This window comes from Corythoichthys intestinalis, chromosome 16 (genome assembly GCF_030265065.1).
Source record: "Corythoichthys intestinalis isolate RoL2023-P3 chromosome 16, ASM3026506v1, whole genome shotgun sequence".
In the NCBI taxonomy this organism is placed as follows: Eukaryota; Metazoa; Chordata; class Actinopteri; order Syngnathiformes; family Syngnathidae; genus Corythoichthys; species Corythoichthys intestinalis.
This window is the reverse complement of record NC_080410.1, coordinates 41554854-41568792: the sequence shown is the minus strand read 5'-3', so window position 1 is coordinate 41568792 and position 13939 is coordinate 41554854. Positions and strand designations below refer to the sequence as shown.

The 13939-nt window shown below is 38.0% G+C and overlaps 2 protein-coding genes across 2 annotated transcripts in view; both read left to right on the top strand.

Annotated features, from left to right (window-relative positions):
- The window catches only part of LOC130931885 (C1q-related factor), a 75685-nt gene extending 64377 nt beyond the window's left edge, over positions 1-11308 (top strand). The window contains exon 2 of the mRNA XM_057861070.1: positions 10149-11308. Within this exon, the coding sequence (XP_057717053.1) occupies positions 10149-10328 (180 nt within the window). The 3' untranslated portion in view covers positions 10329-11308. The remainder of the gene's footprint in view (positions 1-10148) is intronic.
- On the top strand, positions 424-2030 carry LOC130931886 (ADP-ribosylation factor-like protein 8B-A). The gene is made up of 2 exons (XM_057861071.1): positions 424-991; positions 1407-2030. Exons 1-2 carry the CDS (start codon positions 869-871, stop codon positions 1617-1619), a joined length of 336 nt encoding a protein of 111 aa, XP_057717054.1. The 5' UTR covers positions 424-868; the 3' UTR covers positions 1620-2030.
- Positions 11309-13939: the final 2631 nt, after the last annotated feature.

Here is a 13939-nt window from a genome sequence, read left to right as displayed (position 1 = left end):
GTAACGCATAGTGACGCATATTGTCTCGTTGCCGAAACGGTGAAAAAATCCGAACGGAGAAAAAAAACCCTAATGCACGAAAAAACGTACAGATTTTGAACGTATGGCGTACACATTTAAAAATCAGTGCTCACTTGTACAAATTACGCCAAAACCGTACAACTTGACAGGTATGCGGAACAAATGTTAACAAGGCCCAGGTGCGATGAGCATAAAAGGGACCCCCTGAGTGGATTGTCCAACGGGGAGGTGCTAGTGGACAATTTTTCGTGGGCCCCAAAAGACAATCGTCCGGTGTGTGTGTGTGGTACAAGTGGACATTATTTTGCGTGCCCCTGCAGACGACTGGCCAAGCGGGGTGGGCTGGGGGAGGGGGGTGGGGGTTTAAACACTTAAAACACTTTATTACAGCTCCGCAAATAATCTTCCTTTTCTGTTTGACCCCCCTCCGTCCAAACACGCACTTTACGCCTACAAAGTGGGGTACATTAGAGGCCTGGGCCCCCCCAGTACAGCCCCTGCAATACTTCTTGCCACCAAACATGTAGTTTGATGATTACAATAGCAGACCTGTTAAGTTTCACGATTTGGTCGGGAGACTCCCGATTTTGACCCCAATGCTCACGCCTCACGATTAGAAAGCCAAATCTCCCGATTTTCCAAAAATGTCAATTTTTTTTTTTTTTTTTTTACGTTTTTGTTTGTCACCGTTTTGAAACGATACCATTCGGCCTGATTCGGAAAGTGACCAACAACGAATAGCCTGGCCGTCTCCGACTTCCCTGCCCTCACTCCCCTTCAGAGCTGGAAAAGCCCAACCAATCATCTGACAGGGAGAGAAGAGGCGAAGCACCACCGACTTCCCAAGATGCTGGCACTAATAAACCGGCTTTTAGACTGGTTCAAGTCTTTATTTTGGAAGGAAGAGATGGAGCTGACCCTGGTCGGCCTCCAGTATTCGGGAAAAACGACGTTCGTCAACGTAATTGCCGTAAGTCTTACCTGCCAGCGATAGCTAACTAGCTTAATGCTAATAGCATTAGAGCTAATGATGGGAGAACGATGAGGAAGAAGTCGCTGCTTTATTCTGTGTTTTCGTGGATCAAACATCATGGAATATTAAACCACTGCGGTCCTACCCCCACAATATATGAATTTAAGTGAGAAAGCATATCGTTACTTACTTGAAGTTTAATCATTTAGATTCGCTATTATGCTAAAGCTAAAGTGTATACTATACACTTTATTACATTATATCATTATTACTGTGCTGAAACAAAAAATACAAAGTTTCAATTCTAGGTTACAATTCAATTAAAAAACTGCCATGACAAAGATACTTTTAAAAACAAATATGATTAATTTTCTAAATGATGTAATTAATGTTTTTAATCTTGCTGATTTAGTCTGACGAAACCCTAATTGGAGTGATGGTTGATGAGATGAGGAGGCTGCTGAGGAAGCTGATGTCCAAATTTGTGCAAATGGATGTGATCAGGAAAGCTGAGGATATCCTAGATGTTGATTACAGGAACAAGGAGAACTGGCATGACACAGGCAACATAGCAGTATCACATGATGCCAGACAATACATGGAGCAAGTTGAAGACTATCTCTGATGCCACCAAAAAGAGGTTCTTTGACAGTGTAGTTAATTTTTACACAAGTGTTGTGACCAAAATGAACTTGAAAAAAAATGGTTGCATTTTGTCTTAGCAATTGTCCCGCGCGCGCGTCATCGGGGTTGGCAAACAGAAATCTCCCTATTTGCAATTTGTACAACTTAACAGGTATGCAATAGCTTTATTTATTTATTTTATTAGGAACATACAGTATTTATGGAGTAGCGAGTGGGAGTCAATCTTTTTGAGGGTGGCAAATATTTCTTGACGGTATAACACATCATTGATTCTTTGGACAATGATACGATATTCTGTGACGATTCGATTCAAAGGCCTTCGAATGATTTAATAGAAATTAATAAAGACATTTAATACAATGAGTTCCAACTCACCTAAGACCTAAAGCAATAAAATCAGTTTTAATGTGTGTGACAATTTTGTTAAGGATTTTTTTTTTTTTTTTTTTTTTTTACAAAAAGGCATACCGAAAATATAATAATTTTGCATTTTGATCTGAATGTTGTCAAAATCACACAGATGTAAAAACAGTGCCTGCTTTAACTAAAACTACCCAAACATTTATAGCATGCAAACAATGACAGAACGGGGAAAAATAAGTAAACCCTCTGTCTAAAGAGACTGAAAGAGCAACCGAAACCAATTTTTACCAAACAATTTAAGCCAGGTGTGTCCCCAATCACTGATAAGTGGTTTAAAGCTGCCCTGCCCACTATAAAACACACACCTAGTAAGAATTGTCTTGATGAAAAGTATTTCTGATGTGCATCATGGCTCGGTCAAAAGAGTTGTCTTGAAGACCTGCGATCAAGAATTGTTGATTTGTATAAAGCTGGGAAAGGTTACAAAACCATCTCTAAAAGTCTGGATGTTCCACAATCGACAGTCAGAGAAGTCGTCTACAAATGGAGAGTTTGGCACTGTTGCTTCCCTCCCAAGGAGTGGCCATCCACCAAAGATGATGCCAAGAGTTCAGCGCAGAATACTCAGAGAAGTAAAAAAGAACATAGAGTGTTTGCTATAGACTTACAGAAATCACTGGCACTGTCCAATATCTCTAGGCACAAATCAACTGTATGTAAAATTATGGCCAGGAATGGTATTCATGGGAAGAGTCCACGGAGGAAGCCACTGCTGTCTAAATTCCACAGAAGTTTTGGCAAAATATTTTGTGGACTGATGAAACCAAAGTTGAATTATTTGGGAGTAACACAACTACATGTGTTGAGGAAAAATGGAACAGCTCACCAACATCAACACCTTATCCCAAACGTGACGCATGATGGAGGGAGTATCATGATTTGGGGCTGTTTTGCTATCTCAGGGCCTGGACAACTTGCAATTATTAATGGCAGAATGAATTCAAAAGTTTATCAGGATTTTTCAGGACAGTTGAAGCTAAAAAGAGGATGGATGCTGCAACAAGACAATGAGCCAAAACACAGAAGTAAATAAACTTCAGAATGGTTTCAAAAGAACAAAATACACATTCTGGAATGGCTGAGTCAAAGTCCAGACTTGAACCCTGCTTTTGCATGATCTAAAGACAGCGATTCATGCCAGACATCCCAGGAATCTGACTGAACCACAGCAGTTTTGTAGAGAACAATGGGCCAAGATTAATCAAATCAAATCAAATCAAATTTATTTATATAGCCCTTTACAAAAACCCGAAAGGCCCTCAAAGTGCTTTACAACAAAACATGGCTCAAGATAAATAAAAGGCAGGAAAATATTATACAATGACATTTAAAAAATAAAGTAAAACAAAGAGCGCATCACAATAAAAGTCCAGCAAGTAAAACAATAAAACCGATAAAATCGAAAAACATAAAAAAAAGTCCTTAAGCTAATAAAACCAGGCTATCCTAATCTTTGTAAAAGGCGAGTCTAAAAAGGTGCGTTTTTAGCCGAGACTTAAAAAGACCTACATCCGTGGTGGTGCGGATTTCGGAGGGAAGGCTGTTCCACAGCCTGGGGGCAGCAACCGCAAAGGATCGGTCTCCCCACTGTTTAAGTTTTGACCTCGGAACATCTAAAACAAGCTGGCCGGTCGAGCGAAGAGTTCTGCCAGAGTTACGAAAAGTTAAAATTTCCGATAGATATGATGGAGCCTGGCCATAAATAGAATTAAAAACAAACAGTAAAAGTTTGAAATCAATTCTAAAATGGACTGGAAGCCAGTGGAGTGATGATAGCACGGGGGTAATATGCTCACGTCTAGGTGTACCTGTTAAAAATCGAGCAGCAGCATTTTGAACAAGTTGCAGCCGAGAAATCGAGGACTTGGGTAGGCCAACATAAAGTGCATTGCAGTAGTCCAGCCTTGAACTTATAAAAGCGTGAATTGCTTTTTCAAGGTCGTGGCGACTAAGAAAAGGCTTCACTTTGGCTAAGAGACGGAGCTGGAAAAAACTTGCTCTTACAACAGAACTAATCTGCTTTTCAAAGTTAAGCCTGCTATCGAATATCACTCCGAGATTTTTAACGTGCGTCTTAAAAATGTCAGCCGGAGCACCAGAGTTGGGCTCAAGGGCTTTCATCATGGAAGGTGTGCCAAAAGTAATAAATTCAGTTTTGCTCTCGTTAAGGTGTAAAAAGTTTTGTGCAAGCCACTGCTTCACATCAGATATGCACTCCATCAATTTAGCAAGAGCAGTTTTTTTGTTAGGTCTCAGGGGCAGATAAAGCTGCAGGTCATCAGCATAAAAATGAAAAGTGATATTATGTTTTTTTATAATTGATCCTAAAGGTAGGAGATAAAGCGCAAAAAGAACAGGCCCTAAAATAGAGCCTTGCGGTACCCCGCAAGACAGAGAAGATTGTGAGGAGGAAAATTCCCCAATCATTACCGAGAATGTTCTATGTTGTAAATACGATTTAAACCATTTTAAAGCGTTACCACGGATACCTACGAAATGTTCTAAACGAGATACAAGGACTGAATGGTCAACTGTATCGAATGCTGCTGTGAGGTCCAGTAAAACAAGGATAGCCGGGTTTCCATTATCCACAGAAAGAGCAATGTCGTTATGAACTTTTAACAATGCTGACTCAGTGCTGTGTCTGGACCTAAAACCTGATTGGAACTTGTCAAGGGTGGAATTCGTCTCTAAGAAGGTTTGCAATTGAATAAAAACAACTTTTTCTAAAACTTTGGAAAGGAAAGACAAGTGGGAGACAGGTCTAAAATTGGACAGCACAGAGGAGTCGAGATGGGGTTTTTTAAGAAGGGGTCTGACTACAGCCTGTTTGAAGGCAGCTGGGACAGAACCGGAACTGAGAGAGGTGTTTATGAGGGACAGATTAAGTCCTGATCGATGTGCCAGACTGATCTGCAGCTACATGTAGCGTCTGGTTGAAGTTTTGGGGGGTGCAAAATATTAAATGTGAAGGTTCACTTACTTATTTTCCCCCCTCCTGTCATTGTTTACATACTATCCTCATTAAAATATTAAAACCTATAAATGTTTGGGTGGTTTTAGTTAAAGCAGACACTGTTTTTTCATCTGTGTGTTTTTGAAAAAAGATCAGATCACATTTGGTGGTGATTTTATGCAGAGATGTGAGAAATTCTCAAAGGTTCATATACTTTTTCATACCACTGTATATATTTACTTACAGTACGTATACTATATATTACATATACTTTTTTATATCATTATGACTATGATTATGAGGATCCTCAATTACACTCCTACTTAATCAATGGGAATAAATGTCAAATTAAAGTTTTCATCAGTGCAGACTGGGATGGCAATGAGAGTTGAAATCCCTCCCCCATGGCACATTCGTGGCTCCGCCCCTGCCTACAGTGGATTAAAAATATAATTAAAAAGAAACCTTACATAGATTTGCTTATGTTGAGTGTTGTCAACAATTCAAACGGCAACTTCAACTTGTCAACTTCAACGTTTATTCAATAATGGATACAAGTCACCTACTTATTTTTTTTTTTTTTTTTTTTAATTAATAACATGTTTTATTACATAATGTCACCTTTCTTAAATAATGGCTTCAGTTTTTTTTTTTAAACAAATGGTTTTTGTAATTAATTTGCACTCAGTCATAATTACATTACATTAAACGCTAAGTACTGAAAAACATGTTTATTTATGCATATTCTTTGTCCTCCTGGGGAGGGCTCACTTGTTTTTTTCTTGGTGAGGACGCTAACTAGGTTACTCTTTTCTTATTTGGGGATGGATGAGAATGAAATTTCCCATTTTTGGGGGGGAGGGGCTCAGGGCTTAGTATTTCATTGTGGATTGATTAATTGTGGATTTAATTACTCCAATTTACCCCCCCCCCCCCCCCCCCAAAAAAAAAATTAAATTAAATTAAATTAAAAATGGCAGTAATGCATTGCATCCTGTTTGGGTACTTGGCAGTCATTGTTCATTTGAACTTGTCACCTCACTACCTGGCATTAGGAGCTGTATACAACTAATTCATTTGAAATTGGAGGATTGGCAGTGAATGCTCATATTTGAGTACCATTGAGAGGATTGCGACTGAGTGGGCTAGTTGCTATCATTTTCGGCCAGCCTACTCCATCTCATGCCGTCAATAGCAGCCAGCTTTAAAACCTTTTACTATAGGTGTGGCCATTTTCAATTCAGTATTCAACAAAATTGTTTCCTTTCCATGATGGACACAATTTCAGCACTTTTTAGTGTTTGCTCAGAAAAACTACAGTTGTTATAGTTATTACAGCTCCTTTTTGAATGATTACAGAGTCTCTTTCTTTGTTTTGCCTGCTTTTAGTGCAGATGTTTTTCGGGACGTTTGGTAATGACTGTTTTTTTGTCCAGTACTTTTTTGAAGAAGAAGATGGTTCAGGACATTTAGGTTATTTCCAAACCAGATCCAAATGTGATGTTGCCAGCCTGGGCAGATGTGTAGAAAGTTCTACAAGCTCGGCTCAGTTTCCTCATCATGGCATTGGCTGAGAACTGAGCAGAGCTGTGTCCTCTGTGTGACAGTCAGTGCTTCCCTATTTGTCTGCAGAATGTCACTGACACATATTGATACTAAAGTTATGTGGAGGCATAAGCAGGTGCTCAGAATGATTGATCAAGAGAGGAAGAGAATTAAGTATAGCTGTCAAGTCACAATTCAAACACCTCAGCCAATGTCCACCTGACTACAATCAACTGACACACACACCTGATTAGTGCAAAGGTGTCGTCCATTTTTTCTTGAAAAGAAGTCCCGCACCCACTGCGGCCTGATGTGGGATAGTTTAGGGACTAGGGTTGGGGATCGTTTGAAATTGAACGATTCCGGTTCCGATTCCACGTTTCGATTCCTGTTCCGAACGATTCTCGATACCGATTCTTTTAAGAGGCAGGGTCCCAAAAAAAAATGCAGGGTACAAAAACAAAAATTGCATAGTTTATATTAAAGTCTTAACTTCTCTATGATTTTTTAGATTAAATGAACTTTATGAATTTTAACTTGTATATAAACATCAGTCTTTGAATTCGAGCAATTTTTTCCCTCGGCGGTCAGAGCATCGAAACGAAGAATCGAAATTTGAAATTTCGAACGATTCCGGGAGCATCGGAGTGTTAGAACCGGTTCCGATCGATGCTCGATGCCCAACCCTATTAGGGACCAACTGAAAGTTTCATAGAAAGAATCTAACTATTATAGGGCTGTCAAAATTATCACGTTAACGGGCGGTAATTATTTTTTTAAATTAATCACGTTAAAATATTTGACGCAATTAACGGACATGCCCCGCTCAAACAGATTAAAATGACAGCACAGTGTCACGCCCACTTGTTACTTGTGTTTTTGTCTCCCTCTGCTGGCACTTTGGTGCGACTGATTTTATGAGTTTAAGCACCGTGAGCATTGTGTGATTATTGACATCAACAATGGTGAGCTACTAGTTTCTTTTTTGATTGAAAATTTTACAAATTTTATTAAAACGAAAACATTGAGGGGTTTTAATATAAAATTTCTATAACTTGTACTGACATTTATCTTTTAAGAACTACAAGTCTTTCTATCCATGGATCGCTTTAACAGAATGTTAATAATGTTAATGCCATCTGGTTGATTTATTGTTATAATAAACAAATACAGTACTTATGTACAGTATGTTGAATATATATATCTTTCCATCTTGAATTGTGATTAATTACAATAATTAATTTTTAAGCTGTGATTAACTCGATTAAAAATTTTAATCGTTTGACAGTCCTGAACTATAGCCAGGGGTTTTCAACCCAGTCCTCAAGGCACACTGTGGGTCCTGGTTTTTGTTCCAGCCGATCCAGCAGAGACAGTTGAACCAATGAGGCTTCTGCTAAAACAAGCCACACCTGACTGCAATCAACTGATTGCACTTGTAAAACACCAGATTGGGGAAAAAGTGTTGTCATCTTGTTTGGTAAGAATGAAATCCTGCACCCACAGTGTGCCTTAGTGGAATAGGTTGGGAACCCCTGAACTATACTATCGCTGCAAAGATTAATCGATTAACGCGAGTATTCGTTTAGAAAAAAAAGATTCGAATTAAATTTTACTGCTTCGAGTATTCGGTCAATTAAAGTGGCGTTGTAATGTTTTGTTTTCGAAAGTGTTTGCATTTAGTTTTATTGATTTGGGTGGATACACTGCCCTCTAGCCTGCCTCATTTTACATGGCTAAATCCAGCTGCTCCCTGTTAAGACCAACATAAGCTAGGTTAAAGGTATATTTAGCCAGTTTTTGTGGGAATATGTGTCTGAACCATTTGTTAAGAGCATTGCAAAAAAAAAAAAAAAAAAAAAAAAAAAAAAAAAAAAAAAGTTAGTATTTTATAGCATTTAAGCTAGTGGACGTTTGCTATGTAAGTTAGCCAATTGCTCTTTTGTTGTAAATATGTAAATCCTTATTTTATTTTATTATTATTTTTTTTAATACCGTTTGAGGCCCAGCTAAGGTGTTTTAATTTTTTCTATGTTACTTATCCGATTACTCGATTATTCGAACTAACTAGTTCATCAATTAATCGACTACTAAAATAATTGATAGCTGCAGCCCTAGTGTGTTATCAAGCGTAATGAAATTTTTAGGTAAGAAATAAGATTTTTTTTCATAAGATATAAAGTTTTTGAGTGAAAGCAGTAAAAAAGTTGGGGTTTTTTTTGTCACTTCTGAGATGCAATTGTTGGCTGTTGGTTCAATATTAGATGAAATGTCTTGTTTTCTCATGTATATTTATCAGGGCTGTCAAACGATTAAAATTTTTAATCGAGTTAATTACAGCTTAAAAATTAATTAATCGTAATTAATCGCAATTCAAACCATCTATAAAATATGCCATATTTTTCTGTAAATTATTGTTGGAATGGAAAGATAAGATGGATATATACATTCAACATACGGTACATAAGCACTATTTGTTTATTATAACAATAAATCAACAACATGGCATTAACATTATTAACATTCTGTTAAAGCGATCCATGGATAGAAAGACTTGTAGTTCTTAAAAGATGAATATTAGTACAAGTTATAGAAATGTTATATTAAAACGCCTCTTAATGTTTTCGTTTTAATAAAATTTGTAAAATTTTCAATCAAAAAATAAACTAGTAGCCCTATTCTGTCCTCAATGTGTGTGAGTACACAAATTGACAGATAGCGAACATAAGTTCCAAAAAGAAATCAGACGGTGTGGCAAAGTTGCATGGGCTTTACTGAAGTCATCTCTTTTTGACAGGAGCACGTTTCTTGTATTTTTGTAAAACTGAAAATAACAAGGCAATGTGTCAATAACTTGCATAAATCACAAAATAACGTAAAATGTACACACACGTGTCCATTTGAGCAGTAGCACTAGCCAATTAGCTCACAAGCATCTAACAATGTAACTGCATTTCACCATATATGTGAACAAATTCAAATACACATCATCAATAACTATCTAATGCTCATGAATATAAACAAAGGAGGAATATAATTCACAAGCGATGCATGTATTAGACACAAACAGTGTGATGGGGCTATGAGAACTGCCACTGAATACTGGATGCGGACGTTAGCTGGTCTGAATAGCACTGTCTATTAGTGTGAGTTCGCGTCGACATATAATCACGTCAGAAAAGCGCGCCGAAACCCAAATAATCAGCTGCACTGAATCGCCAGCAGAGGGCGACATTACGCCACATAACATATGCAAGTCACACCCAAGCGCCAGCAGAGGGCGGAAAAACTCCATAAAACACAATTAACAAGTTGGCCTTTCTACTGACATTTAAATCTGTCTGAGCGGGCCTAGTGCGTTAATTGCGTCAAATATTTTAACGTGATTAATTTAAAAAATTAATTAACGCCCGTTAAGGCGATAATTTTGACAGCCCTAATATTTATATTTGCTCCTTACATTAAAAAAAAAAAAAAAAAAAAAAAAAGTTTTATCCGATTACGCGATTAATCGATAGAATTTTCAGTCGAATACTAAACTATTTGATTGCTGCAGCCCTAAACTATACTGTATATTTTTCCCAGGTTCGAGCCAGCGCCATCGCCCAAGACGCAGACCAGAACTACGACTACGCCTCCAACAGCGTCATCCTGCACCTGGACGCCGGGGACGAGGTCTACATCAAGCTGGATGGTGGCAAAGCCCACGGCGGCAACAACAACAAGTATAGCACCTTCTCGGGCTTCATCCTCTACGCGGACTGAGCGCATGTCATTAAAAAGAAAAAAAACAAGACAGTACAGCTGGACTGAAGGAAAAAGTTGTGGGGTGGAGAGGATGTGCGCTCAAGGCCTTCTAGTTTGCCCCCTTCATCTCTCCATCATCACGGACAACCTTCCGCTTCTTCTGGGCGCTGTAGCCGAGGCCCGGACACAATGGCAGTGGGGTGGAGGTCCGGCGCAGTTCCTAGCACTCGCCAATGTGTCGGAAGCGCCTCGCTAACAGCGTCTTCCTTCCTTCATCCCTCTTTCCCCAGGACCGTCACACCTCTCTCCACAGCCGACTTGACTGAACTCTGTAGTGTCGTTGCGTGCAATTTAAACCTTAGATCGTGCTTTTATTTGGTAGAGATGCATAATAATCTGCACTGATTGACAAGAATAAAAAAAGATAATATCCTTGTCCTTTGTGAAGATGTCCCCACGAGATGTTGTTCTGGAAGTGGCAGGTGACTCTGTGTTCATATGATAACATTCAGCACTGTACCTCCCAAATGTATGGAAGACTACTCTTATATATAAACCACACGCAAGACGGCGTCCTGCTGCTGATCTTGGGGTTCATCAAAGTGTCTTCTGTTGTTCTAGTTCTGCTTAGATCCTTTCAGCGCAGGCAGATTCGTAGCTAAAGAGCAATGGCGACAGAGAGGGCGCGTCTTAAGCATCACTGATTGTCCTCCATTCATTAGCGTTCACACACGTGTTAATATTTACTCAGAACGGCAGTCCGATCGGACTGCGCGTTTGTGTGCGTGTGAACGGCAGCGTGCGGCGCGTCAAAGCTGCGGTCGTCTCCTGTGCTACAGCCAATGATATTTTATTTAGCGAGCCCATGATGAGATTGTGCAACACATGTGAAGAGGAGAACAAAAAAAAAAGCTTGTAAATGAATTCTATGACATGTTTGTCGATCTTATCTTTTGGAATTGTTGAATACATTTAAATAATAAATGGGATTTTTTTGAGTGGACCGTCTCTCGGGAATCCTTGTTGCCCAAATAGAACAAATGGAGGTGAGAACTAGGGTTCCGATCATGTTTTTTTGCTCCCGATCCGATCCCGATCGTTTTAGTTTGAGTATCTGCCGATCTCGATATTTCCCGATCCGATTGCATATACATTTTGGCAATGCATTAAGAAAAAAATGAATAAAACTCGGACGTATATATACATTCAACATACAGTACATAAGTACTGTATTTGTTTATTATGACAATAAATCCTCAAGATGGCATTTAACTTTTTAACATTCTTTCTGTGAGAGGGATCCACCGATAGAAAGACTTGTAATTCTTAAAGGATAAATGTGACTTTGTATATTGTGACTAAATATTGCCATCTAGTGTATTTGTTGAGCTTTCAGTAAATGATACTGTAGCCATTTAACTGTTCTGCCCAAATGCATGATGGGACCTGACCCATGACTGTGCGTAGTGGCACCAATTGATATATCTTGGGAAATAAAACAGGGTGTTAAGAAAAAGATCAACTACTATCTTTCTTCCCAACATTGCTTCCCACGATATTTCTAATTGTTGAGAGAAGGATTGTAAGGCTTTAGCCATTTAAGAAAAGGCTGTACTCATTTTACGCTGCCATTTAGCTTTATATATTCGTAAAACGGCGCTATTATAGATTGACCGCGACAATGCGTGAGTGGGTCGTGCAGCGCAATAATTAATTTAAAAAATAAAATAAAAAATACCGCCGTTAACGCGATAAATTTGATAGCCCTACTTTAAGCCAACACTAAAGACTCTGGATGAGTGTAAGACATTTTGTCTGTAACGTTAAATACAATTAGAAAACGATTTAATTAAAAAAATATATATATATTAAAAAAAGGCATGTCCGATATTTTTTTGCCGATTCTGATACTTTGAAAATGACGCGATCTGACCTGATCGATCAGGACATCTTTAGTGAGAACAAATGGGGATTTGCAGGTATCCAGGCTCTTGTTGTAATTTGTATATGGCGGAAAACACAGACAAGGCTGAAAAAGCAGTTTCTGCTCTCGCACCCCTCTATAAAATAAACTGCTGTATTTTAAGCCAAAAGAACTGTTGTGTCTGATAGAACAATATGTCTATATGCTGCCATAGGAGATTCATGGCGCATTAATTCCCTGAACTATTTTTCAATGGTCCGTTTTACCCTGGAAACCCCTATTTACAGACATCGCGCAAGCGCTTTTGTTTCAACCTAGCCATAAAAAGAAGTTATTATATTTATAATTCGAATGTCTGTAATTTTTAGCTTAGAATCATTAATTGATGTCTACTATTTCGTTTAAAAAAAAATAAAAGACTTAAAAAAAAATTTTTTCTAGCAAGTTTTAAACAAACGTCACAATAAAAAAAATTGGCGTCTGTAAAAAAGTCACGGATATCTACCTCATAACTATCACTTAATTGTATTTTTTTTGTTACTGTCGCATTTCCCCCAAAATTTTAGATGATAAATAATTGATCCAAACATATAAAAATGGGGGAAAAAAGCGTTTAAAAGGGTAAATATATGAAATTGAAAATCTCGATTACTCCTTGACATTTGCGATTTCTGCGATTTGTTATATTACCATGTTTCACCCATAAAATCCTGAAAAAATCCAGCTGTGGCCATTCACATCTGTGTCTTGACACTCGATGATACATGCTGTATAGAGTTTTTGGATCAACACAAGGTAAGTATGCGATAACATCTCTTTAAAATCATGGCGTCTTTAATTCTGCTCTCGCGTGCTTTCACCTCCAGTTAGGGTTTTGCTGTTTAAAAAACTTTATTTTTTTTTTAATGCCCTCCTGTTAAAAAATTTTCTTCCCCCCAAATATTGACATTTTTTAGCTTTCCAATGATGTATCGTACATGCAAATCGGACAATTTTTAAATTTGGACAAATTGGGGGTCTCAGAGCGGAACCTCAAGTCACCTAAGTGTTTTCCGCCATATATATTTTTTGTTTTTCAAAGAAATACTATTTTTTTTCCTAGGAAAATGCTGGAATTTTACAATCACAGGAATGCACCGGTTTAAAATTTTATACTATATATATACATATTATATATATATATATATATATATATGTATATAAAAAAAACATTGATATGATTAAGGTGATATTTTTCAGGGATTTAAGTGAGTACACTAACATATACTGCTGGCCAAAAGTATTGGCACCCCTGCAATTCTGTCAGATAATGCTCAGTTTCTCCCAGAAAATGATTGCAATTAAAAAGCTTTTGTAATAATATCTTCATTTATTTTAAACACAAAAGAGAATGAAAAAAAAATTATTATCATTTTACACAAAACTCCGAAAATGGGCCGGACAAAAGTATTGGCAGCCTCAGCCTTTAGACAAAATAACTGCAAACAACCGCTTCTGGTATCCATCAATGAGTTTCTTACAATGCTCTGCTGGAATTTTAGACCATTCTTCTTTGGCCAACTGCTCCAGGTCTCTGAGATTTGAAGGGTGCCATCTCCAAACTGACATTTTCAGATATGTTCTATGGGATTCAGGTCTGGACTCATTGCTGGCCACTTTAGAAGTCTCTAGTGCTTTCTCTCAAACCATTTCTCGTGCTTTTTGA

What these genes read in the sequence shown, in the direction of transcription:
- LOC130931886 (XM_057861071.1), top strand. Translation starts at nt 869, where the DNA reads ATGCTGGCACTAATAAACCGGCTTTTAGACTGGTTCAAGTCTTTATTT. An exon ending in CGTTCGTCAACGTAATTGCC is followed by an intron (nt 992 to 1,406) that starts GTAAGTCTTACC and finishes TTGCTGATTTAG; the next exon opens with TCTGACGAAACCCTAATTGG.